The following is a 25,109-nucleotide window of genomic DNA, read 5'->3' on the forward strand; positions in this document are numbered from 1 at the left end:
ATTCCATTACATTTGCATGTATTTAAACTGTACAGAAGTAAGAAGAAACGTTCTTTCCCCTTTAAGAAATACTCAGCCAGAATTAGTCAATAGATTGCTGGATTTGAAAATAGGCCATTCACTACAAAACAAGCTTTTTAAAGTATGGATAAGGATTTGAGGTTAGTAGCTTGATTTAAGCTGCTACTTTTTTTATGATGGGGGCTGTGGGGAGAGCTGTCTCAGGATAAATAAAAATGTCACATTGTCTCTTGTTTGCATCTGTCTCCCATCTGGTGGAAGAATGATGTGAGCACAGGAGAACGTGTTCTGAGCCTTCTCTGAGAGTGGCCAGGTTTCTGGTTCTGGAGCAGAGTTAGCCTGTTGGTGTGAGCAGTGTTTCTTGCTGCCAATGACTCTCACCCAGCCTGTCAACAGAAGAAATAGCAAAAGGTCTGGCCATTCCTGAGGGGCAGCTACTTGAACTCCAGACAGGATAAGACTGAGAACCTGGGGCTTATTGGTGCCTGAGAGGTGCCTGGTAAGAGAAGGGAAAGGCTTAAGACCATTCCCTCATAATGGCCAAGGGCAACTTCTGTTTAGTGGGTTAGGGAGCTTATTGATTTGTCTGGCTGTTTTCATAAATCTTACTCCGTTTTAAAGCTAGGAACATTTTAGAGCTAGCAACTAGACTTTAGTCAAATATTTTTATTAAAATAGTATGAATTAATGATTTTTCGAAAAGTAGGACCACCTCATTTATGTTTAAATCATGAAACGATATCTTTAACACCAATACAAACATATAAAGTTGTTTTTATGAGGACTTCGTTACTCCTCCCAGAGGCTCCATGGGGTAAGTATTGTTATGGGTCCTATTTTGTCAAGGGTCTGGGGCACTTGTACAAGGCCCTGTGTAGTCAACAAGAAACAACAAATACCTGCCACCATCATTGTTTGACCTGAGTTCAGAGCCCAATGAAGGCCTCAAAGCATACCCAGGGAAGGAAATGCTCCTTCAGGAACTTGCACTGCACATTTTCAGATGTTCCCAGTATTAATTAATGTCCCCAGGCCCTGATCCCAGCTGAAAGCAATTTTACCAGAGACATTGGGTGAGGATGTTTGCTGGAACCACCTCTTCCAACTGGGATTGTTGATGAGTCCTGAGCCCAACCCAAGCTGCTTCAGCTTCTGTGACTTTGCATGCAAAAGGGCTGGCCAAGGCTTTTGGGTGGACTCTAAACCAACACTCCTTAATTATTTGTTCAGCATTTTTTTTAGAGTCTGTGCAGTGACTGAGGCAGAGTGAGAAGGAGGGTGGCAGGAGGCTGTACTGTCTCCAGGAATTCAGTTTAGACCCTGCTCTGGAAAATAAATGCCTTAGGGAGAAAAAGTAGTCCGACCCCTGCTTGGAGGGCAGACTAGCCTCTACCCCCATTCTAATCCACTTAGTAAGGGATTCCTGGCTGGCTCAGCAGTTTAGTGCCTGCCTTTGGCCTAGGGCATGATCCTGGAGTCCTGGGATTGAGTCCCGCATCAGGCTCCTGCATGGAGCCTGCTTCTCCCTCTGCCTGTGTCTCTGCCTCTCTCTCTCTCTCTCTTTCTCTCTCTGTCTCTCATGAATAAATAAATAAAATCTTTTAAAAAATAATCCATTTAGTAAAGCAAGAGTAGCTAGTAAATAGCATGTTTTCCCCATGGCATTGGATTTTCATTGATGTTTGTGACTCCTTCAATGTCAGCACCCCAGTCTCTGCCTAGCTAACCCAGCCCTAACCAGCTGGGTACAGAGCTCATGCTGGTGCCTCTACTCAAGAGAGCATGAAAGGTTTAGCTTATTACCCGGAATACCAGGGGAACATCAATTGTTTCTGGTTTTGCAATGATGTTAATATGGGCAGAGGACAGCCATGTCTCAGGAACCCTAATAGGATAATCCTAGCAGCTCCAAGCTCCTGTTTTCTAGGCATTAGTGGCATGTGTGCCAAAATAAAGTTATCTTAAACAAGCAGGCACAAAGAGAGATAGGTAACCACATGCTAGATGTTCACTTCCCATAAACAAAGTTACTGCTGGTCAGAAAGGAATAATATCCTTGGTTGAGGAGTACATTCTCCTCCCAGTTGAGTGAGTAACCAATTATAAAATATTTATTGAGCATCTACTTTGTGCCCAATGCCATTCAAATGCTGAGGAAGAGAACTAATGAGTGAGTAAGGCATACAGAAAAAGGATGAAACAGTTCCTACCAACGAGCCCATCTGGTTGAGAAGCCAGAGCAACACATGAAAAGTGTGCCAGCAACCAGCCATATTGTGATGCTGCTGGGCTCAAAAGGGGGCAATCAGTGGGAACAAAGGTCTTTGTGGAACACTGGACAGGGTTTAGTTGGACTCTCAGGATTCCAGTCAGGATGAACTGATGGAGAACTCAGCTCCAAGGCCATTGGTATGAGATGGCCAAGGCTTGCTTATTTGAGCTTACAAATGCCTGGACCTTTGGCTGATCTTCCTGTGGGCCTGCAGGAATAAGGTCATACTCAAGAATTTCAGCCCCGTATGAGGCAAACTCCCATTGGGATTTGTAGGCTGTCATCACCATGTCTTGGCCCTAGTATGAATTCTTATCTTTCACAGTGATGAATCCAGGGTGCCTGACCTCAGCTTCAGACCCCACGAGGGATTCCTCTAACACCTGTGGTCTAAACCTCCAGCAGCTGGGCTGCCACATTCAGAGCCCCATCCCTGCAGTCAATGGCAGGCTGATTATCAGCTCCCTGGAGCTATTTCTAAAGGACCATTTCTATGTGCATAATAACAGCAATTTGCATAATTACAGAGAGTCATAAAGAGTATTCAATTGTCTAAGAAAAATGGAATTTAACTTATAGAATAGGTCAGGTCTGAAAGGTAACTTGGAATCTGAACAGTGTTCTAGCTGGCAAACCAGAGACTGTACTTGGGGAGCTTAGGAAGAAGCCACAGCAACATACATTGTTTAAGCAGTGCTCAAACCAGAGCAAGCTGGTATGGATGTGTAGGTTTGCTCTCTTACTTTTCCATTAATCAGTCCTGAGAGCAAAAGGTGAGGGGAAGGTAGTTCAAGAGGTAGCCAGCCAACCACCGCACAGTTTTGTGTTCAGTGAACTCGCTGCAGTTAGCAATACTCATTCTGAGGAGAAACACTTTTGATTAAATCTTTCACTTTTGCACAGAAAAGATTTCTTAAGATTGATGCATTTCCAAATAGTAAAAATCAAATATCCTATTCAAATTCAAATTAAACTAAAGCAAAAATTTGCATTTCGAGTGGAATTCAGACAGTTTCTTTTGCAGAGGCTTAGCAATACAAAAAGGTACATGTGAAAGAAAGTAGTATTTAGTTCAGGAAGCCTGCTCAGTGAACCTAGAGCAGCTACTCCACTTACTCTCTCTGGTCCTCAGCTTTCTCTTCCGTCCTCCCATGACTCTAGGACTCTGGGTGTCCCTCCCCACCCCCTCTCCCTTGTCTTCTTCCATTTGGAGCAGAATTTGAAATCATGTCTAGTCCAAACCTCTCATTTTACAGATAAAAAAGGCCAGCCTCACCCCAGTTCACCCAGAGTAACTCAATTTTTATTTGTTTTATATTTTGGGGTTTGGCAATTTATGTGGGAAAAAGAAAAATCTTATGACTAATGAACAGTTTGAAAACCACTGGACTAGACAACTGTTCTAGTTCATTCTATGTTCATTTGTGTAGAAGCAACAGGGGTCTGTATTATTCTAAGTGATGAGAGTAATTGTGAAGGTATGATGTTTGGGTTCCCAGGGAGAGTTGGGCCATTAGACCTATCTTTTGAGTTCTATAATGTTTGCATGCTCTCTTCTCTCCCTCTGAATTACTAAAAACCTAACAAAGTAAAAAAAAAAAAAAAAAATCACTCACTATTCCAACATATTTTTAAAAACTGTATACACTGAGAAGTGACAATCCCCTTTTATTCTCCTGATCTCATCTGTCTGGAGAAAAAAAGATTCTCAATTAATGGTTTGGTTCATTACGCGCTCAACTTTTCTTTGTGCTTATCCAGACTTTTCTAGATATCCTTTTTTTTTTTTTTTTTTTTTAGATATCCTTTTTTAACCAGAAAGTTGTATTATGTGTTGTGGCTCTGACTGCACCTTGCTTAAGAGTATGCTAAGGACATCTTTCCAGATGAGGACATATCATTCATAGCATTCTTTTTCATCTGTTTAACAACTGCCTTATTGATGAGCATTTAGGTTGTTGGCATTTGCCATCACAGCGTTGCCATGAGCATTCTCGTCCAGGATAGCCTTATGTTAAAAGGAAAACTGCAGGCCCCAAATGGCATCACTTAGGCCAAGTCAGCAAACCAAGACTTACTACCTGACCTAACAGCAGTTTCAACACCTCCCACCACCACCAAGGAATGTAATCTTCAGCTAGCCAACGTGGAATTTCCTGGTCAATATTAGATTTACTTATAGATCCCTTTAGCTCCCCTTAAGAGAGCAACCTTGCCTAAGCAATGCATTCTTTGCTAATAAATTCCTTTCTTCTTCTTTTTTAATGCCTTCTCTCTACCTTTAAAACCCTTTCTTCTGTTTAGCTCAGCAGAGCACCCCTCTGCTTGCTAGATGGGATGCTCCCCATTCATGAATCATTTAACAAAGCCAATTAAATCTTCAAATTTACTCAGTTGAATTTTGTTTTTTAACAGATTTGACAGCAGTGGTGGGATCTGAAGCTGACTTCTGATGGCATTCAGGGACAATGAGTCCTGGTGCTCTGCGAGCTTTTGGGTTCACGGTCTTTCTCGCTGTTTCTGAGGGCCATTGGTGGGTCTCTCTCATTTCTTTTTGTTTGTTTAGGTTGGTTTTTTGTTTTTTGTTTTTTGCATTTGAGCTACCAATCCAATTGGCTTTCTAGTCCAGAGTTAACAGGTCAGTCTAGATTGATGGGAGGTGCTACCAGAGCACCAGTCTTTAGCCCTCGGTTCAGTCCACAGTTTCATGTTGGGATCCCTTCCCACTTACAGTCTACAGTCCCGGTTTGCTGGGTTAGTCCATGCTGGGAATGCTGTTGGTGTACATGCCTTCTCTTGGCCAGTCCATGGTACCTTCTTTTGGTTATTGCTGGTGTGTTTAGGTGCTCATGTTTGTTTTGTCTTGAGTTATGTAAATAAAGCATTAGCTGATAGCCTACAATGTTGGAGGCCAAATAGAAATGTGAGTTGCCCCCCAGGCATGGCTAGATATGGCCGGACAGAAATGTAAGTTAACTCTATTTGCAGCTAGGGTCCTCCCAAACTGCTGCCATCTTTCAGAGGAATTACAACCTAGAAATACAATGGCCATGATGGGGAATGTTCCAATTAGATAAGATCATTGACATTGATCTTGAAAGCAAGGGTTGCCAAATTAAACAGAACGGGATACCTGTTTTAACCTCAAGCAGACATCTCTAAAAGGTTTCAGAATTCCAAAATAGTTCATCAAAAGATTCATTGCAAAAGGCTAAAGGAAAATTAAAGATGTAAGAGGTGGTTTAAAAAAACAACAACATAAGACTGACGTAACTCCTACTGTTCCCCACTTTCCTCTGAGTACTCATTCTACTAATCCTGTCTGAATTGTTTTTTCACTCTAAAAAGACTATACAACTGTAAACAAAAGGCTGCCAAATTAATGGCCTTAGAGACACCCCCATCTCTTCCTTCAAAAGAAGGCCCATAAATGGGGGTGTCTCCCTACCAAGGTTGACAAAACTGGGGTTTCCTTATTACAAGCTGCTAATTAATTATTCATTTAAACAGTCAAGGGGACACTCTGGTAGATACCAGAGCCTGCAGAGGGGATCTGAGGAACACTGGCAGAAGCCAGTAAGAGGTGAAAATTCTTACCAGAAACAGTGCTTCTGAATCTCTGTCTGTAGTACCCAGTCAAGAGAGGAAAATAAAATATCACGTTGTGTCTTCCTTTCCAAATCCCAAACCATTGTTGATTGATCCTTTCTTTCCCGAGGATACTTACTGCCTTCTAGCCTGTCTTATTTTGCATAAATGGGTTTGGCTTTCTGCCTGACTGGGACAAGCAGATTGCTGGTTCTTTCTTTGGGCTGTGTTTGGGAGTGGTTCTGGATTTGGGGAAAATAATACCCTTTGTATGCTCTTTGGGGACCTGTCTTATACCCAAGAGGAGTTATGCAATACTGCCAGAAGAATTTAAAATTAGAAGTATGTATCCAAAAGGAAAGAAACCAATTGAGAATAATGTAGTGGCATGGGTGGCTCAGTCTTTGATGTCATTTAAGTTATAATCCAATTCTTGGAGGAATTGAAAGCAATTATCCTACTATTACAAATTTTTCACAAAACAGAAGTTAGCTCAAGAGGGAATTTAAAATTCACCTATTCCTTTGCCAATCCCTTGTTTATCTCAAAAGACTTATAAATTATTAGCTTTAGAAAACCCAAGCCCTTCTTAGGAGAACTTCCATTCTTTCTCTGTCCCTTGATGTATACATTAAATCATGTCTTTGAAATATAAACACAGCCCACAATCACCTGAGACTGAAGGAAAAAAATGAAAGGGAATGAGGCCTTTTATTGTTTGTTTTTCTTCTGAACCAGATTAGTTTCTTACTCTACCTCCCCTCTAAACCCCTCACCCCAATTCTAGACACCATCCCCAACTGGTCCCATATTTAATATTGTAGAAAGTAACTCCCACTATTATTATTCCAATGTCCACCTTTATAGTGAATGGCAGTTTAAATGTCTGACTGGCCCCCTAGATTTTAGCTCTAAAATGTACAGAAGTGTGCTCAGTTCTCACCTGTAAATTGGGACAAATTTGTTCTTTTACTATAAATTAAATATAACTACATGTGAAGCTCCTAAAATCAATTTAACAATGTCAGTTTTTATATCTTCCCATCAGAACAAGATACAAAGCAAAACTGTGTTAGTCATAACTCTACAGAATATTGAAAAATATTCACAACCCAAGGATTTCGTGTACCATAGTAACATTGGAAATGTTAACCTAAGATTATCCCTCAATACATTTCCTTATTGATCCCAGGATATCAAGTTGTTCCAGGAAAGGAAGGACACAAAAGTATCCTAAAAGAGTTAAGCTTCTAAACAGATACTTTGTTATTTTGGTTAGACACACATAACATAAAATTCACCCTATTGTTTTATTTATTTACTTATTTATTTTTAAGATTTATTTATTCATGAGAGACACACAGAGAGAGGCAGAGGGAAAAGTAGGCTTCATGCAGAGAGCCTGACATGGGACTCGATCCCAGGACCCTGAGATCAGGCCCTGAGCCAAAGGCAGACGTTCAACCACTGAGCCCACGTGTCCCAAAATTCACCCTTTTAAAGGGTAATTTTCTGGTGCTACTTACACTTGCAGTGCTGTACAACTATCATCAGTGTCTAGTTCCAGAACTTTTTCAGCCCCCCAAAAGGAAACCCTGTCCCCTTGAGTATGAACTGCCCCTTCCCCACCCACCCCATGTCTCGTAGGGTGGCAATCTATTAATCTGCTGTCTCTCTGGGTTATACATGCTTAATTAATCTCATCCCAGAAAATGGATTTAAAATCCAATGCTCTTTGAAATTTTCAAGACAAAAGCTTTTAAGAGAAAAAAATTTTAGGAGGTCCTCAACTTAGCTTCCAAAGGCAGGAGCCACTCTGATATTTTGCTAATATGCTTTTTTTTTTTTTTTTTTAGAAAGGGAGAAGTGGGGAGGGGCAGAGGGGGAGAGAGACTCTCAAGCAGTCTCCATGCCCAGCGCAGAGCTCCCCATGAGGCCTGATCTCACGACCCTGAGATCATGACTTGAGCTGAAATGAAGAGTCAGATGCTTAACTGACTGAGGCCACCCAGGCATGCCACTGCAGATATCCATTTTATTCCAAGAAGGACAGCTACAAAAAGAATGCAGCCCCACTTTCCTTCTAGCTATAGGTCAAGAGTCCACCTGAAGGACTGCAGAGGAAAGGACTGGGGGGACTTAATGTGCCAGTGAGAAAGAAAGAAGTCAATTGAGAATAATGTAGTGGTGCCACATGGCACTCAGAGAAGAGGGCTTTCACCCTGACCAGGCTAGTAGGTTGACATCAGGTCCTTAACCAAAGGTTTGACTTTATCCTGTGGATAGCAAAACTCCAGTGATGTTTTTTAAGCAACAGTATGGCATGTTTAGAAACCTACTGAGGAAAACCACATCCCATACAGAAGAATTCACAGCTAACACATTTCCCTGAAATCCATAGTGGTCAACTTTGGTCATATTTCACACCAATTGGGAAGGTTGCTTCAGCTCAATGTCATTGAATTCCATGCTTCAGTTTAATGAGCTATGAGGTTGGGCACCTGGGTGGCTCAGTGGTTGAGCATCAGGGCATGATCTTGGGGTCCTGGGATCCAGTCCCACATCGGGCACCCCGCAGGGAGCCTACTTCTCCCTCTGTCTATGTCTCTGCCTTTCTCTGTGTCTCTTATGAATAAATAAATAAAATCTTTAAAAAAGTAATAATAATAATTAGCTGTGGGGTCTTGGGCAAGTCAGTCAGGGGAAGATAATCCTCTGTAACTTGGGAACAATAAAACCTACCTCTTACATTGCCTGAGGATAAAATAAGAGGATACCAAGGAGAAACCTGGCACAGTGTTACTGGTTGGAGTGACTAACATTTAGAACCTCAGTTCTCAACCAAAGGTGACTTTTGTACCCATTCCTCTTGCCCCTGAGGATGTTAGGCAATATCTGGAGATGTTTTTTGTTGTCAAACACCCCCAGCTTAGGAAGCAAAGCCTTTAACATATAAACAGTTAAAAGGGCTCTTATACCTAAACTCTAGCACAGCCTCTTTAATTCCAGGAACGAACACAAGCCTTAAAAATCTTCTCCACAGATATTAAGAAGGCTTTTGCCATCCTGATGTCCTTATAACACATGGCAACAGTCTGCTCCTAAATCAGGGAAATTAAGATGAGTGAACAGTGGCTCTACTTGAAAAGTAGACTTTTTCTAAATGAAAAGTCGGGGCTATGGGAAAGCCCAGATCACTTGGTCCTTCCTAGCTCCCTGGAAAACCCCACTTTTTGTTTCTGCATTCCTTCACCCACAGTAGTGCATTTAAGAAGACTCAGATTATGAATAGACATTGATAGGGAGACTTCTATCAAATTGCAAAAGCAGTCTACCAGCTACCTTCTGACTTGTCAGATCCAGCCATAATCATGAAAAAAAAAAAAAACAAAACAAAACAAAAAAAACTGTTTTTATTCCCAGAGACCTCAGATCTCCATCTGGACCCTTTCGACACTTGCTGCTGAACTTCATTCAACTGCTTTTTCGTTGGGTTATCGATATGTTCTTGTTACAATATGTGTGTTTTCCAGATGAGCTAAAGCTTCCCCCACCTGCAAGGTTAACGCCCTTCCTCACAAGAGCAAAGAAACTGTCAAAAAGTACATTTTCCACTGGGAGTATACCTTCTATGATCTCCAGTGATTAAGGCACCCACTTCACTGGACAAATCATATAAACCTTAATTAAAACCTTACAAACTTCTTAAAATTTGATCAGGATACAACCTTCTGCTTGTCCCTTGTCATGTTATACTGAGGTCTCTAATGTCTTATACTCAAGCCTGAGGTCTCTAATGTCTTATACTCAAGCGTATCATCAATAGGTTAAAGAAGCCTTCCCAGGTCCCACTTCAGAGAATCTAAATTGGCCACAAGTTAGAGCCTGATTGGGTGTTCTGAAAAAGACAGCCCTCAAGCCCCATTGGAAAGGGGATCTTACCAAGTGCGCCTGACCACTGACACTGCTGCAAAACTAGAAGGTATTGGAAAGTAACTCCCACTATTATTATTCCAATGTCCACCTTGATAGTCAATGGCTGTTTAAATTTGTGGGTACACATCACACGGCTAAAGAAGATTCCAGCTGTACAGAATCTGGAGACCTCTAAATCAGATTGACAAGGAAATAAAGCAGCTGAAATCAAGGTGGGCTGCTTCCACACAAGAGGACAGATCAAAACTTCATACTCTAAGCATTAGATCCTTTCTCTTTATTTTCCTTCCCTTTACCCTGGCTTTGGCCTGGAAAAATAACACCCTCATTTTTCTTTCTCAGGCGATTATCAGGGTGAGTAACCTCTGGAATTTAGAACAACCTTTTATTTCGGCCAGAAGATTCTCTAATTGCCCTACTTCCCTGGTTAGGGATAAATATAGAGACTAACTTCATAATTCTTGAAATTATTGCAGAATCTGGTGCCAAGATCCTTGGATTTTAGATTCTCTAGCCAACAAAGATCCTTAGGTTCTCTGGCCAAAGTTGTTCTTGATAAAAAAATAACCTTTGGCTCCCTTTGAGTGGAGCAGGGAGGTGTCTGTGCTGTGGCCACCACCACCCACTGTAATGGATGAACGCTTCTGGAAAAGCTGAAACTCAGTTATGTAAGATCACTGAGCAAGCCACTTTGAGGCAGGAGGGGAAGGAAGATGCAGGAGACAAGTTAACCAAAGTAAAGCCATTTTGGCTGACCCTTAACTTAAAAGTCAGAAGGTCATAAAAAAAGAGTCATAGGATCTAACTCATGGAAGACCACCAGACCCCACTCCCTCTAGCGGTAAAAGCCACAAAGGCTGGACATTTTTAAAATTACTCCCTGTAGGTAATTGCACAACCCAAGGACAATGGAAAAATTAACCGCCCGATGTCAATGATAAACCCAAAGTTAAAGAGTAAGCCCCTCCAACTAGTTGGCTAGCTAACTTAAAAATGTAGAAAGCCTTTTGTTAGAGGCATAGGAGGATCCTTTTCCCCCTCTAGGAGGAGAGACTGCTACGTTGTGAAGATGCTTCTGTTGTTTCTGACTTCTATACTTGATAAATCTTTGTCACATCTTCTAAATGACTTGCTCTTGAATTCTTTCTCAAGCAAAGCCAAGAACTTCATGGGGAGGAACCCGAGGCCCTCTTTCCCATTTGGACTGTCTTTCCTCCCATCACTACCACATGTTGTCCCTGCTAAGAGCAAGTCCCCATACAACGTGATACATCCCTGTCCTTTACTATATTGACTTTCTTACTGGGGAGATGACCATGACAGGCCATGGTATTTCTTCTGGAGAGATGATTCCACCTCACTGACATGTCGACCAAAGGGTACACTAAGCCTGAGTTCTCAGGGGTACCATTCTTTATATGGCACTCAGGGTGACAGCCATTTGTTCCCATAAAATGTGTCCTTGAAATAGTGTTGGTGGGTTGGGAGGGCCTTCCCACCACTGCTATGGAGCTTTATCTGCACCTCACCCACCCTCTTTCCAGCACCATCAGATTCTCACATCAGAAACCCAGGCTAGCAATTTATTGTCACTTTCAGGATAAGCTCTCCCTTTCTAGACCACTGACTTACTTTCCTACTTGAACTATAGCTCTCCGGTGGAGAAGTTCTAGGTCTGGGAGCAGGCACTGTTTTATCCATAGGGGATAGAGACAAAACAGAGCAAATTCAAAATGCTTCCATTCTTTGGGAGGCAGGGGTAGATGATAAAGAAATGCAGACATAAGTAAAATACCATTGGATAACGATGAGTGTGACAGAGGCAAAAAGCCAGGTGAGGTGATGGAGAGTGGCTGCTGGGGCTATTTTCAGCTGGGTAGTCGGGAAAATGTTCCTGATGAGGTGACATTCGAGCTGAGGTCTCAGAAAGATGTGAGCACAGCCTACAGGCAGAGCCAAGGCCAGAGACAATGGTCGGTGTGACTGGAGTAGAGTGACAAGGGCTAAGTGGTGGAAGCTGGACTCTGGGAGGGGGCAGGGCCACATCATGGACAGTTTATGCTTGACACCCCCAGGACAATGAGCAGTAAGGCCTCTCCCAGCTTCACCATTCTCAAGTCCTAAACTAAGATTTAGAAAGTTCTTCAATGCCAAATGTGATTGATTTGGCAACCTAGGTTGTGTGACAATCAATTTGACTCCTCTTATTTTGATCGAAGTTCTTAATCATTATCAGAAAAAAACAGTTTCTTTCTTATGGCCACACCTTTTCATATGTTACACACCCCGCCGCCCCTCCTCCCACAATTCTATAGCTCAAGTCTGTTAGAGGAATATTTCTGCATGAAGATTAACACAATTCACTGACAATTCTCAATTGACATTTAGCATATGAATGGAGCCAAAAGGTCAGGAAATGAAACTCCTTTCTTCATCGTCTTTTATAGACGCTGTGCCTACCCTGGGCCCATGATGAGGAGGAGAGAGAAAGGCTAATTTTCCCTATTGATGCTTCGTTGTTTCAAACTATTCCTTCTGCTGTGATCCCCCAGGCAACAAATGAAGCATTGTGAAGTGTTTCATGGTTCTCTCAATGGGCAATTATACATTTTTTAAGATAATAAATCTTGTCCATAGCGCAGCTGATTACATTCATTTATGAAAATGACTAAAAATAGGGAGTCGAAATTTCTTCTGTCTGGTTGTGTTGAGAGAATCATCAGAGCCATAAAAGAAAGCACAGCGGACCTGGCATCAGGAGAGCTGAAGCTAAGTCCAGCTCTGCTATGAGCAAGTGATGTGACCTTGAATAAATGATGTCACCCCTCTAAGCCTCTGTGTTCTTACTGGTTTAAAAGGGAGAGGAACACTTAACAATATACTTTGTCTCAGAGTTGATGGGGCTGGTGTGTTATGGGAAGAAGCACCTCCAGTTCTTTACTTGGGAGGACAAAATATACGTTTGTTTTATTATTCATCTTTAAGTTGTACGCATTTCATATATCTGTGATATGTATGTTTCTCAATAAATTTCCAAAGCTGTCAATAAATACCTGTTGATATACTTGGCAAAGGAAACACAGTACAAATTTTCCTCTGGATCTCCTAGCAAACAGATTAAGCCTATGTAGAAGACAAAACAATTTTTCCCCTTAAATCAAAACATGTTCTTTTTAAAAGGAGTTTAATTGAAAGAGTAATCAGTGAAAATGCCCAATGAAACAAAAGAGCGTATCATACTTAGTTCGGCTTCCTCCCACCCTGGTTCTCCATTTCCCCCCTGCTCACTTGAGGCTTCTTAGGTTTCCTTTTTTTTTTTTTCTTCTTCTTAGGTTTCTTTCCAAAAATATTCTGGAAAGCCAAAAACAGATAATCTTGAAAGAGAAGCATATAGAAACATTTGTGTGCATACCATTTTTTTTTACATAAATGAGAGTACATTATGCCTGATGCTTGATACTTTGCTTTTTCATTTATTTTGGAGATATTTCAATATCATTCTTACAGATTTAAATGCATTCTTTTTGACAGTATTTCATTCTATGGATAAGCTATACTTCATTTCACCAGACTCCTCTGATAAATACTTAGATTATTTTTGCTCTTGCCCACATTTCTGCAATAATCCTCTTTGTACTTCTATCTCCTCACACATATATGAATCTATCTAAAGAATAAGTCCCAAAGAGCAAATGATGGGTTAGAAGGTAGACCCATAAAAATTCTAGTAGGTATTGCCAAAATGCCCTCCAAAGGGATAATATGCCTTCACACTTGGTCAACAGGACAAGACAGGGCTGCTTTCCTGCCACTCCCATGATATGCGCTCTGTTAGCGGTTTTATTAACAAATCTAAGAGATGGGAAATAGTGCTTTATCATTTGAATGTATTTCTTTACAAGTGAAAATGAGGCACTCCTCTTTTCCTCTGAATTTCCTGTTTGGGTCCATCGCCCATTTTTCTTCTGATTTCTTGTTCCTTATTGCTTTGTTACATCTCTCTATATACTAGCCCTTTGCAGTTATTTTTCAAGGTCTGTGGTTCTCATTTGTTATTGCTTGTAGTATTTTGCCTATTGCAGAAATTTTAAATTATTAGTTGAATGTATACATTCTTCCTATATAATATGGGGGTAGTTTCTTTCTTCGAAAATTCTTTCTTAATGCTATTATAAATTTTTTCCAAGTTTTCTTCCAGTGCTTTTCCAAGTTTGTTTTTCACTTTTAACTGTTTTATCAATATTACTTAAGGAACTTATTTAGTGTAGGGAGTGAAGTAAGGATTCAATTTTTTGTCTTTCCCCCAGATGTCTATCCAACTGTCTCAAATCCATTTCTTTCCTTTTTAAAAATATTTATTCATGAGAGACACAGAGAGAGAAGCAGAGACATAGAGGAAGAAGCAGGTTCCTTGCAGGGAGCCCAATGTGGGACTCCATCCCTGAACCAGGATCACGCCCTGAGCCAAAAGCAGACGCTCAACTGCTGAGCCAGCCACCCAGGCGTCCCTCAAATCCATTTGTTAACTAATAAGTTTTCTCTCCATGGTTTTCAAATGTCACATTTGGGGGATCTAAAAACTACTGAATCTAGAAGTTGAAAACAATTGGATGGTAAATTGATAAATTTGCTAAGTCATTCTTGGCATGGGTAAAGAGCTATCTAAAACAATAGCATAAACAGAGTGTGCTTACCATGTGTACTCGCTCATTCAATCCATATAACTGTGGTATAAGGTAGGTGCTATTAGCTCCATTTTCAGATAAAAACATGGAAGCACAGAGAGGTTAAGTAACTCTTCTAACCTCACACTCTTTGTGAGTGGCAAAGAGGTTGACTTCAGAATCCATGCTTCTGTCTGCACTCTCTGTGGCCTCCACAAAATGGAAATCACTTTTTGTGTGTGCTTCCAACATTGTACTAAGAATTTCACTTAAAATGATTTTGCTTGCTCTTCACAGCAATCCTAAGAATTAAGCACTATTACTATCTCCATTTTATAGTTGAGCAAACTGAAGCAAAGAATAGCTGGAAGACAGGAATAGTGGAGTGGTGTGAGATGAGTCCAGAGAAGCAAGACTTTTGTTCTACTGTTAGAGCAGCAAGGAATCATAATAGTGTGTGAATCAGGGCTCACCCAATTAGACTGGGTTTTCTTTTTTTTTTTTCCCCTCCAGATTGGGTTTACGAGAAGTTCACTGGGAGCTGCAGGCGAGTGCGTGCAGGGAGGGGCTGCAAAATGGGAGTGGGGATATCAGATACCAGGCTAATATCATGCTGCAGTGACCACCTACCACAGGTGGCCATCCAGTGATGAGTCGACAGTAGCCAAATGGCCCAAGAAGTACTAGCATCTGGGGCAGCATCTGTGTGCCCGGGACAGAACTCAAGAAAGGTGCTTATAGTATTTACACTTTTCAGAGGAAACCCAAGTGTCCAGAGGTTGGGTCCCTTGCCTGTGCTCGCCCAGCTAGAAGGTGCTTCCTCCCAGCCACCAAGCCCACCCTCCTTTTTCAAACCCCAGGCAGAGTGAGGCCTTCAGTTGCTGGAGGGCTGGCTTGACAGCCTTGAAAATTGAATTTAGCAATTCCTTCACCATCCTCTGTCTTCTCGGAGTTGAATAGAAATCAAGGAGATTTAGTGGACAATGTTGATAGATGAGCTTCTGTTATATATCGTTAGGTATTTTAATAGTTTCTCTTTCAGTGTAGGTTAACTTTTCCTCAGATTTTTGCATGTTCCTCTGAGGTTACTCTGTGAACCTTTATAACTACTCTCTTGTCTTGCTAAAGGGCGAGTTCAGGGCCCTCTGTCTTCTGTCCTGCTATTAACTGCCCTCTCTCCCTGCAGATCCGAGTGATGGTGGACCTCTGCAACAGCACCAAGGGCATCTGCCTGACAGGTAGGCAGCTTGGCACTGAGCAAGTGGTGCTTGCACGGCAAACACATGTGTGAGCCCAAGGGCCAACACCGAATGAACACCTAGAAACGCTGTGGGTTATAAAAACACATGTTGGTTTACTTTTACCAGATGTTTTTCATAAGCTGAAAACCCATCATAATATAATTATGAAAAATAATATTTTTGTTATTGCCAGAGAAATATAGCCCTGGAAAATAACTAGGTCTTGGATAATTAGAAACGTGTGGTACCTTGAACCAGGGCCATTGGTGTTTTCCTTATTCACGTTAGTTTTTAAAAAAGAAAAGAAAGAAAGGGATATTCTCTTATCAGAAGCAATTATTTCCTTCCATCTTACAGAGGGCATGCATGGAAAGTTCTAGAAGAGAACTGCTAATTAGCCAAGAAAACACCCTTTATGAAGAGTGCTCTGTGTGTGGTGTCTACTGTGTGCTAGATGAGATGGGAGGTTATGTCACGGCTCCCCTCCACTCAGGAAATCAAACGAACATGAGGGAGGAAGGGAATCAGCCAGGAGGTGTATCAAGCGAAAGGCCACAGAATGGCTAATGGGTTGGATGGGGGAGGAGGATAATGCTGTTGGTTTGATCATGTACACCTGAGCCTCAAGGTGTCCTGCCTCTTGCCGGAGGGGAGAGGTGCCTGCCTCCTGGCTTCAGAAGCCGAGGGCAAGGAAGAACATGGATCCCAGAATGGTCACCCAGTTTGTCGCACCCCAGATCAAGAAAGGCCCTGGCCGGGCCCCAGGATGGGCCCATGGATCCTGATTTCAGACCACAGCATTTCCTGCCTCTCCCCCATTCTGAGAAAATGGGGCAATGATTTTTGCAAAGTCTAATATGGAGTAAATGCACAGTTCTCGTGAGCTTGAAAACATAACCGCAAACTTTGAAGCCAGATGAAGCTTCTGTTGAACGTTCTCAGTCTCTGGCCTCAGGGCCCAGGGAAGGCCCGGTTCACAGGGCGCCAGTGGCGGAGGCTCCGAAACCCTGCAGTGTGCATCCGGCCATAAGCAACCTTGTCCCCATGACCTCTCGTCCCCTGCCGCGTGTTAGGAGCTCCGTGTGAGTTTGCTGAACCACTACACCTATGGTTTATGTAGCTGATTAAATCAGGGGTGGTGGGCTGGTAAGGCAGACACTTCCCTGGGGAACCCTGAGTCCAAGTCTGCCGCTTGTGGGGTTAGTCTGATCTTGGAGAGAAAAGCTGTAATCCTGTGGCTTCTTGGGAAATGCTAATTGAATTACTCCAGTCACATTTAGGCCCTCACAGAAAATTAAATATTTTCAGGACAGCTCAGCCCTTCATTCTGAAACTCTTGTGTCTTAAGCACCTTCCTTCCATCTTTGGAAGGCCTTTTCAGAGTCCTCCCGTGTGACAGTAATGAGTGCCAGAGATGTGCTCAGATAGATGGAATTACAGGCACAAAAGCCCTGTCGAGAGGCACAGGAAAAGCCTCTTCCTTTTTGATATTTATTATAGAAGTGGTAGGAGGAGAGCCAGGCTGCTCAGTGAATGCAGATGGAGCTGTCAATACCACTTAGGGAAGACTGAGGGGCGGCAGGCATCGCATCTGTGCTGGAAATGGGTTGAGGAGGCTATTCTTTGGCACCTCGAAATCTTGTCAAAAGCCAGCACCTTCTCCTTTCCTGCCAGCTTGAAATCGGGCCCCCTTTTACCACAGCAGGCTCTTCAATTCCAACTTCGGTGTGAGAAGTACAAGTTGCAAAGCGAGGCAGGTCCACCGGGGTAGACTGAACTGCCTGGTCTGGGGGCAGGAGGGCGACAGGACCCAGGACTGGACTGGCCACAGAGCCAGTGGCACAGGACGGGCACAGAGCCCTGGTCCAGAGCCCCAGGAAGATGCTGCCAGGGAGGGCGGCCAGAGCAGACCCCGGGCGTGGGGCCTGGGGCCTGGGGCCTGAGAACAAAATCTAGCTCTACCCTAGAGTCTTCTTTGAAAAAGCAGGTGTACTGACTGGAGGCTAGTTTAGGTATGACCGGGAAACCCCATCCCTGTTCCTTTTACTCCGTGCAGCTGTGGTTGCTATGGAGACAAGGACAGATGTGTGCAGCCTGTAACTCCTCAGGCAAATAGTGAGGGCAAGTCGGTAGCTAGAGTAGTTAAGAGTTTTTGTGTGCACCTGAGAAAACAGCATGCTTTTCTGGATGTATGCTCTCCTTAAGTCCAGATTTCCTTGGGATCTCAGAAACAAATCTTTTGGAATAGCAGGTGTCTTGAAGAAGGCAGGTTCCTGGGTAATTCTTTCCTGCCAGTGGATACTGCATGTGGGCTTTTTGGAAAATCTCTAAACTGTCATGTTACTGAACTGCTTCTCGGGGTAGAGGCGCTTCAGATCCACAGTGCCTGTCCTCTTTACGGCCATGTGACTCTGGCACTAGTCACCCCTCCTTATCCTGTACCCAGGTAGACATTAAGAATGGATCACACCCGCCACTGAGCATAGCCTCCTGTAATTCTTTCCTGGCATTCCAGAAAGCGGTACTCATTGATTAGAATTGGCACTCGAAATAAAACCTACCTGCCATCCTGACTCTAATTCTTGTCATGGTCCAAAGTTGAAATGCACCAAATACATGGGATGGGACCAAAGATGCAGTTTAGCAGGGACGTATGAGGAAAGGTGCCTTGCCAAGTTAGGTGCCCTGGGACTGGCCCACTAGTTGGTGGCGGGGGCAGCCGCAGAGGGTGCACGGGCACTCGTAGGGTGGGGATGGGGCCTCAGGGCTGTGGCCAGTACAGCATGTGGTAAACTGACAGACAGGCTGTTCTCAGAAACAGCTGGTGGAGCTGGTCGTGTTCTCACTCAGCCGGCCTCACTGAGCAGCTCGTCTGTTGTGTTAAGAGTTGGGAGATTCCAGCCCCACGTGTGAGAGCTAAGGCCCTCTCAGGCCATCCCTGAAGGACAGCCAAGGATTCCTGACTCCCAAGGGAAAGGGGAGCCACACTCCCTTTGGCTGGAGCTCCCGTCTGGCCTTGAAGCTGCGGCTGGCCTGAATCCCAAGCCCCGGGGAGTCCCTGCCCGGAATAGGAGAGGAAGCGAATCGGGTCTATGGACCTCACAGCTCAGGGGCGGGCGGGCGCCAGGCCTGGCCTGATCAGGCTGATGAGCTGCGTCTTTTACTAGCTCTTTCTAAAGCGGCAGAACCAGACCTCACTCTCTGACAGGATGCTGTTTGCATTTTTTTATTTGGGGGCTTCTTTGTTTTCCTCTAACAGAGAGACTTTGGGAAATGTGTCCCCATGGCCCCTCTGGTCACTGCTGCGCTCAACAGGTGTCTTGGGTCTGACAACGCCAGTGGGACCCTGCTCTGGGGTGAAAGGGGAGTGAAACCGTCTCCTGTGATCTGGAATGGCCGAGGCGGGGGGAGCCCGGGGCCAGGGCCCCGACCCAGAGACTGGAAGTGAGGCTCACACTTCCTTATTACTCCTTCCTCGGATCTGCTGTGAAATGCCTCTCTCTGCTAGTAGCAGAGGCCCGCTAGAACTTCTCTGAGAGGAAAGAGGTGAAGGGGTTACCCGTGACTGTAAGGATAGAGGGGTGTCTTGGTCAAGATAGGGGCCGGGGGGCAATGCAACCTTACCATCCCGGGGGCTAACGCAGCAAAGTCCGGGACAGTCCGCGCGGTCCCAGTGCTGCCATCTCGTGGTCCCATCGTGTCAACGCCAGTCACCGCCTCTGCTCGTCATTCTCTGCAGAGGGCACCGTTTCCGTCCGTCCGTCTGTCCGCAGCCCTCTAACTTACATAACCAGGGGCGTTGTGGGTCTTAGATTTCAAGGAGAGAAAAGACTCCAAGTGGCTCGGCTCCTATAGCACCTGCCCACCTGTAACCGATTCTGGTTGGGAAGGCGGGAGGGGCCGGCAGAGCCCGAGGCCTTTGCAGGCCCCGTGAAGATGAAAATGCGGGGCCCCTTGTTCAAGAAGCAGGAAAAGGGCTTCCTCCTTTCTTAGAGGGCTTTACTCTCCACCTGCTATGGTGGGGCTTTTTATTTGCTATGCAGTGTCACACGGCTCAAGGCGTGGGATGCTCACCAAACGAGCACAGGCTCTCACAAGCACAGGAGACCCCACTCTGTGACGAAGCATGCAGCGCACGTGTCCACCCCTGGCCTGCCCTGCACTCGCAGCCAGGCCTCCACGAATGTGGAAGGTGACAGCAGTCACAGACCGGGCGGGGAGTGGGGCAGATGACTCAGAAGCAAGAGAGGCAGCAGAAAACTTGTCCTGGGGAGGCCGGGAGGCAGTAGGAGGCTGGGCCACATATGAGCCAAGGCTCCAAGTCCCCAAGACATGCTCCATGATCCCAAGGGGCCAGCCCTCCTTCCAGTGCCAACGTGAGCTTGGCTGTCCAGTGTATCCCGAGGGGTTCTGTTATGCAAGAAGAAAAGAGTCAAGAGCTGAGAAAACAACCTGAGAAAACAGTTTTCTACCGGCCCAGCTGGCACATATTATTTGACCTTTGACATTAGTATAACAACACATATTTAGGGTTTCTTTCAGGCGCCAGGGCTCCTGGGCAGCTCTGTCGGTATCCCGAACAGGCATTGGGTTCAAGGCTCGCCATCACTATAGCATCCTGCTTTTGAGCTCTTTGAAAGTTTTGTCTCCTTTCTCTTCTGTAATTCTCTTCTCCATTAGTTTCAGGGCTCAGGACCCCCTAGATTCCCTCCTATATCTGCAGTTCACTCTCTCTTTCCTGGTGCCTCTCCTATCACTGGCCTCCTTCCAGATATGATGTGTGTCCCCCTTCTCTCCATCCCCAAATTTGGCTCGACATTTTACTCTCGCCTCCAGATTAATAACTCTCGGGCTTTCTAGGGTCAGGGGCCCCTTTAGGGGTCCATTGGTAGTGACCAGTTCTTTTTCCAGAAAAGTTCCAAGTCTGGTCACAGGTACCCAGGACCATCTGCTTCCAGTCACCTGTGGTGCCTGGTGAAAATGCGTGTCCCTGGCGCTCACTCTAAATCCAAGTGAAATTAGAATCTCCAGCTGGGGTCTGGGTATCTGCATTTTAACAATTATTCTAGGTGATCCTGTGGACTCAAATGACTAAGAACTGTAGCCATAGGTGTCAAGGAACCTCAGGTCAATGTCAGGAAACCCTAATCTAGACATTTCACCATAGTGACACTCTTGGTCATGGCAAAAGTGTCCTAAATATACAGCTCTGGCCAGGACCTCTCTCCAGTACTCCTGCTGCATGGAAATGGTCCTCAGATCTCTTGAAACGTATATAGATGGCCAATTCCTGCCTGTTTACTTTTTTTCTACCTTTTTTCTGCACATCTGAATTTGGCCCCATCTGTAGTCAGGAATGATGATTGATTTCTTCTGTAGTCTATCAATAGGTCACATCACCTCCTTGCCTGTGTATGTTTTTTATTGTTGTTAAAGATTTTATTTATTTATTCATGGGAGACACAGAGAGACAGAGAGGCAGAGACACAGGCAGAGGGAGAAGCAGGCTCCATGCAGGGAGCCCAACATGGGACTCCATCCCGGGTCTCCAGGATCAGGCCCCAGGCCGAAGGCGGCGCTAAACCGCTGGGCCACGGGGGCTGCCCTCCTTGCCCGTGTATGTTGAAGCCTGTGTACACACACGTATATACACGCGCCATCTGGTGGTAAAGTCATGTAGCAGCCACAGGCTACCTCACCCTAGACCATGTGGTGCCCTTCTCAGCAAATCATTTTTGCCCAAAGTGGGACTGCATGTATTGAAAGCACATGTTCAGACTCTTCTTCCAAGAATCCTCATGTCTCTTTCCATCAGTATCCTTGGTTCCCCATCATCTGAGATTCCTCGTCTTTGCCCCTTGATCTTACCCAGACATGGAGCCCTGCTCATTCTTCTGCTGAAATACCTCTTAAACTTCTAGTTTTCTCTACAACTCTACAGTTCCCAAACAATTTGTCCACAGCCTTGCCCCTAATTTTAACTACAAAGATCCTCAGGGTGTTTTCTTTTTCTCTCTCTCATCTTTTTCCCTAGTTGTATTTAACTTCCATCTACAGGGAGGATCTCAAAAACACACTGATTTCACAGTGTTATCCCCCACTTAAGACCTAGTGTAGCTCCCTACTGCCTTGCAGATACCACCTATACCTCTCTTCTTGGCATTCAAATGCTGCTGCCCCACATCCTCCCCACCAAGGACTTACTCAGCCTCATCTCCGCATATGCCAGGTTGGCCAGTCTTCCTCCTTTCTCTCACCCTGAATCATGCAAGTTCACACCCTGTGGCTTTGTTCCTGCTGGTGTCCTACCTGGGCTGCCAGGCCCATTATTTCTTCAGGGCCACAGCTCTAGGCTCACGCTCTCTGGACGCCTTCTCAGCCTGCTGTGTGCCAGACTGCCCCGGGGCACCTTTGAGGCACTGCTTCTCTGTAACTCCCTCCCTCATATTTCATTGTGGTTTCAGAGTGTCTACCTTCTCCAGCTAGATTGTAAACACGACAGACACACGGACCAAGACTTCTGCTGTTTGGCAGATTTTAGTGCATGTAGTAAGTGCTTAGTAAATGGTGGTTTTAAAAGTCACATACTTGGATTTGTAGAAAGACCTTTCTACTCCAACATGGGTGTCATTATATATGTTCTAGAGAAACAAAAGGACCTCAGCTTCTCATGTCAAAAACCCATTGGCTTGTCTGAGTGCTTAAATAAAATAATTGACAAAAAGCGTCTCCTGTGTGTGGAAACAAAATTGTTTTGTTAGATTATGTGTAAATGGTTCATCTGAACCCCTTAGATCCTCAGGTAATTATACACTAAGCAAGGTGTTTGTTACCTGATCTGGCCTCTCAATTGTTCTCAGGCTATTTCATGCAACAGAATAGAAACCTGAGAACCAGCTCTGCTTTCAATCCCCTTGGTGGCCTGGAGGGGATGAGCTGGCTGGGTGAGAGCCCTTGGGACTGCTTTCTCACGACAGCCAGGTCTCAGCCCTGCAGTGACAGCATGCCCATGATGCTTACCTGTGCCAGGGCTGCACCAGAGCCCTCCTGCCTTGTTACCAACCTCATTAATGAAGCTAATTGCTTGATTGATAACTGATTTACAAATCTATGGTGAAGCCCACTCAGAAATTATTCTTAGTCCATGGAAACCTGAGCAAAAGTGGTTTGGACTGGCTAGTTGCTTTTAAGGATCTTTTAAGTGAATATTCTGGGTTCTAAATAAAAGGCATGGAGACTATGCTTAGAGCCAGTAGATGATCAATACTTATAAGGGGAGAAGGTGCTCTTTGATTGAGGGGTTATGGTGCTGACTTTGCTTCCTTCCAGCCATGCTTTTTCATCTAAATTTCTTTTTCTATTGCAGGACCACCTGGCCCACCAGGTAAGAACCCATGGACTGTCCTACTTTGTGGGGAGGCTAGTTCCCTAGGACCCCTCAGAAGGGACTGAGGCGGGAAATGGGGAAGAATCTGGAGGCAGTCTTGACTATGAGTGTGTCCCCCTCCTTGTCTCTACCCAAATCACCAGCTCTCCTGTCTCCTCCCACTTGAGAACCTGCCATCAGTCTTCCCTGTCTGTCACTGCATTATGTGGGGGCAGCAAAGGTGGAAAAGGCAGGAGAAGATCTGGAAAAGGGATTGATGCCTGTCCAATTTCACTGGCTCAAGAAAATCATGTTAACTTCAGTGGAGATGTTTTAAGATGTGCTTACTTCCCATGTTTTGATGCAGGACCTGCGGGAGTTGGCGGGTTACCAGGACACAATGGCTCAGATGGACAGCCTGGCCCCCAGGGCCCAAAAGGAGAAAAAGGAGCAACTGGAAAAAGAGGAAAAATGGGTATTTTGGCAACTTTGCTAGATAACTTACTGCTTATCTCAAATATTGCTTTTTGGCTGGGCCAAAGCTGGACATAGAGGAGAGAACATGTTGCGTCTTTACATGCAGGACTGGTTTAATTCTCTCCTGGAAGCTGCTGTGTGCTGAGGCACCGAGGGCATTCTTTTGAGTGCAACACTGGTTTATATCTAACCAGAGAGTGGCCTCCTTGGGAACTGATTCCCATCTTTCTGCTTGCTCTGAGGCAGGCTGACAGGTGGAAGAGGCGGGAGCAGGGAGCCCTGGGGAGGGACCCTCCAGGAGCTGTGTGGTGGCCCTGTGTGCTGAGGTCCCTAGTTCTTTTGAAGCTCAGGTCTTGCCCTGCGCTCTCACTACCTCCTGCCCAGCAAATCCTTGTGTTTGAAATCAACTGATTGATGTCAGTCCCTGGGTTTTCTGGGCTAGAGGAATAGCTAGAACCATCTGAGTAGCAAGGTAGCATCCAGCCTCCCTTAGGCTGGTTGGCACTCACATCATGTGTCCAGGCAGCACAGGATGATGACACAGTTGCAGCTGGCATCTCTGAAGGAGTTCTGCTGCTCTGCCGTGAGTGGCACCATTGCCATCCCCCAATCAAAGCCCTGGAAACACCAGTGTCAGATGTGTCCAGGGAGCAATGAGAAACAGGGGCTCATGCAGGACCTGGCGGGAGGCTGCAGGACAGGGTAGGTAAGTTCTGAAGGGCTTTGAGCACCCATCCTGGGGAATCCCTGGAGAAGGCCTGGGAGATGCACCTGAAGTAAGCTGGCACATGGCTCGTGGAGGCTCCAGTGCAGGGAGTAGAGAGACTCCCCCAGAGGCCTCTGGGAAGGCCTGTACCCACAGAGGGTACAGACTGTACCAAACCCTCCTGTTTATTTTCAACCTCTAAGGTTGCTACACCAACTCACCTAGATAGGCCCTGGACTAGAATAACTACTAGAACATTCTTCCAGATGGCAGTAACCTCTTCAAGCACCTCTGCTCTTATTACCATAAGCACTTTACACTTGATCTTAGCCAAAAGGCCGAGAAGCGATACCATAAGCACTTTAAATAAGAGCTGGCGGAAAGTGGGAAAATTGTTAATTGGCTCTGCCAGTTGCTCATATTCCCAGGGGGCAGCCTCTGTTGAAGATGGGCCCACACGGTCCAAGTCAGCTCAGTCCTCCAAAGGCCAGCCATTACAGCTTTATTTTTTTTTTTTTCATTACAGCTTTAATTACGGAGCAGTAATGGATCCTTACATGTTGGATAATAATCATAATTATGAATGAGCGTCAGCGTTGAATAATGATGGCCATCAGTGTGCAGACATTTGGTTTATCCCAGAAAGGCCCCAGAAATGTAATCTAGTCCTAAGGATTCAGCAATGAGTATTGTGAGGGCCAGCTCTGAGGGGGAGAAAACCACCATGCTAGCCCTGGGTATGGAGCAGGTGGGAACGGGGGTGATTTTCAAAAAGTTTACAGAGCCCTGGCTTTGAAGAGGTGTGTTTGATATGCAGCCCACGACCCAATGAAGCCAG

The 25,109-nt window shown here is 44.8% G+C and overlaps 1 protein-coding gene across 1 annotated transcript in view; it reads left to right on the forward strand.

Annotated features, from left to right (window-relative positions):
• Positions 1-25,109, forward strand: part of GLDN (gliomedin) — a 63,441-nt gene that overhangs the window by 15,902 nt on the left and 22,430 nt on the right. The window contains exons 2-4 of the mRNA XM_025472792.3: positions 15,668-15,719; positions 23,089-23,106; positions 23,456-23,563. Coding sequence (XP_025328577.3) covers positions 15,668-15,719; positions 23,089-23,106; positions 23,456-23,563 — 178 coding nt within the window. The remainder of the gene's footprint in view (positions 1-15,667; positions 15,720-23,088; positions 23,107-23,455; positions 23,564-25,109) is intronic.

Source organism: Canis lupus, chromosome 30 (genome assembly GCF_003254725.2).
Source record: "Canis lupus dingo isolate Sandy chromosome 30, ASM325472v2, whole genome shotgun sequence".
NCBI classification, from domain to species: Eukaryota; Metazoa; Chordata; class Mammalia; order Carnivora; family Canidae; genus Canis; species Canis lupus.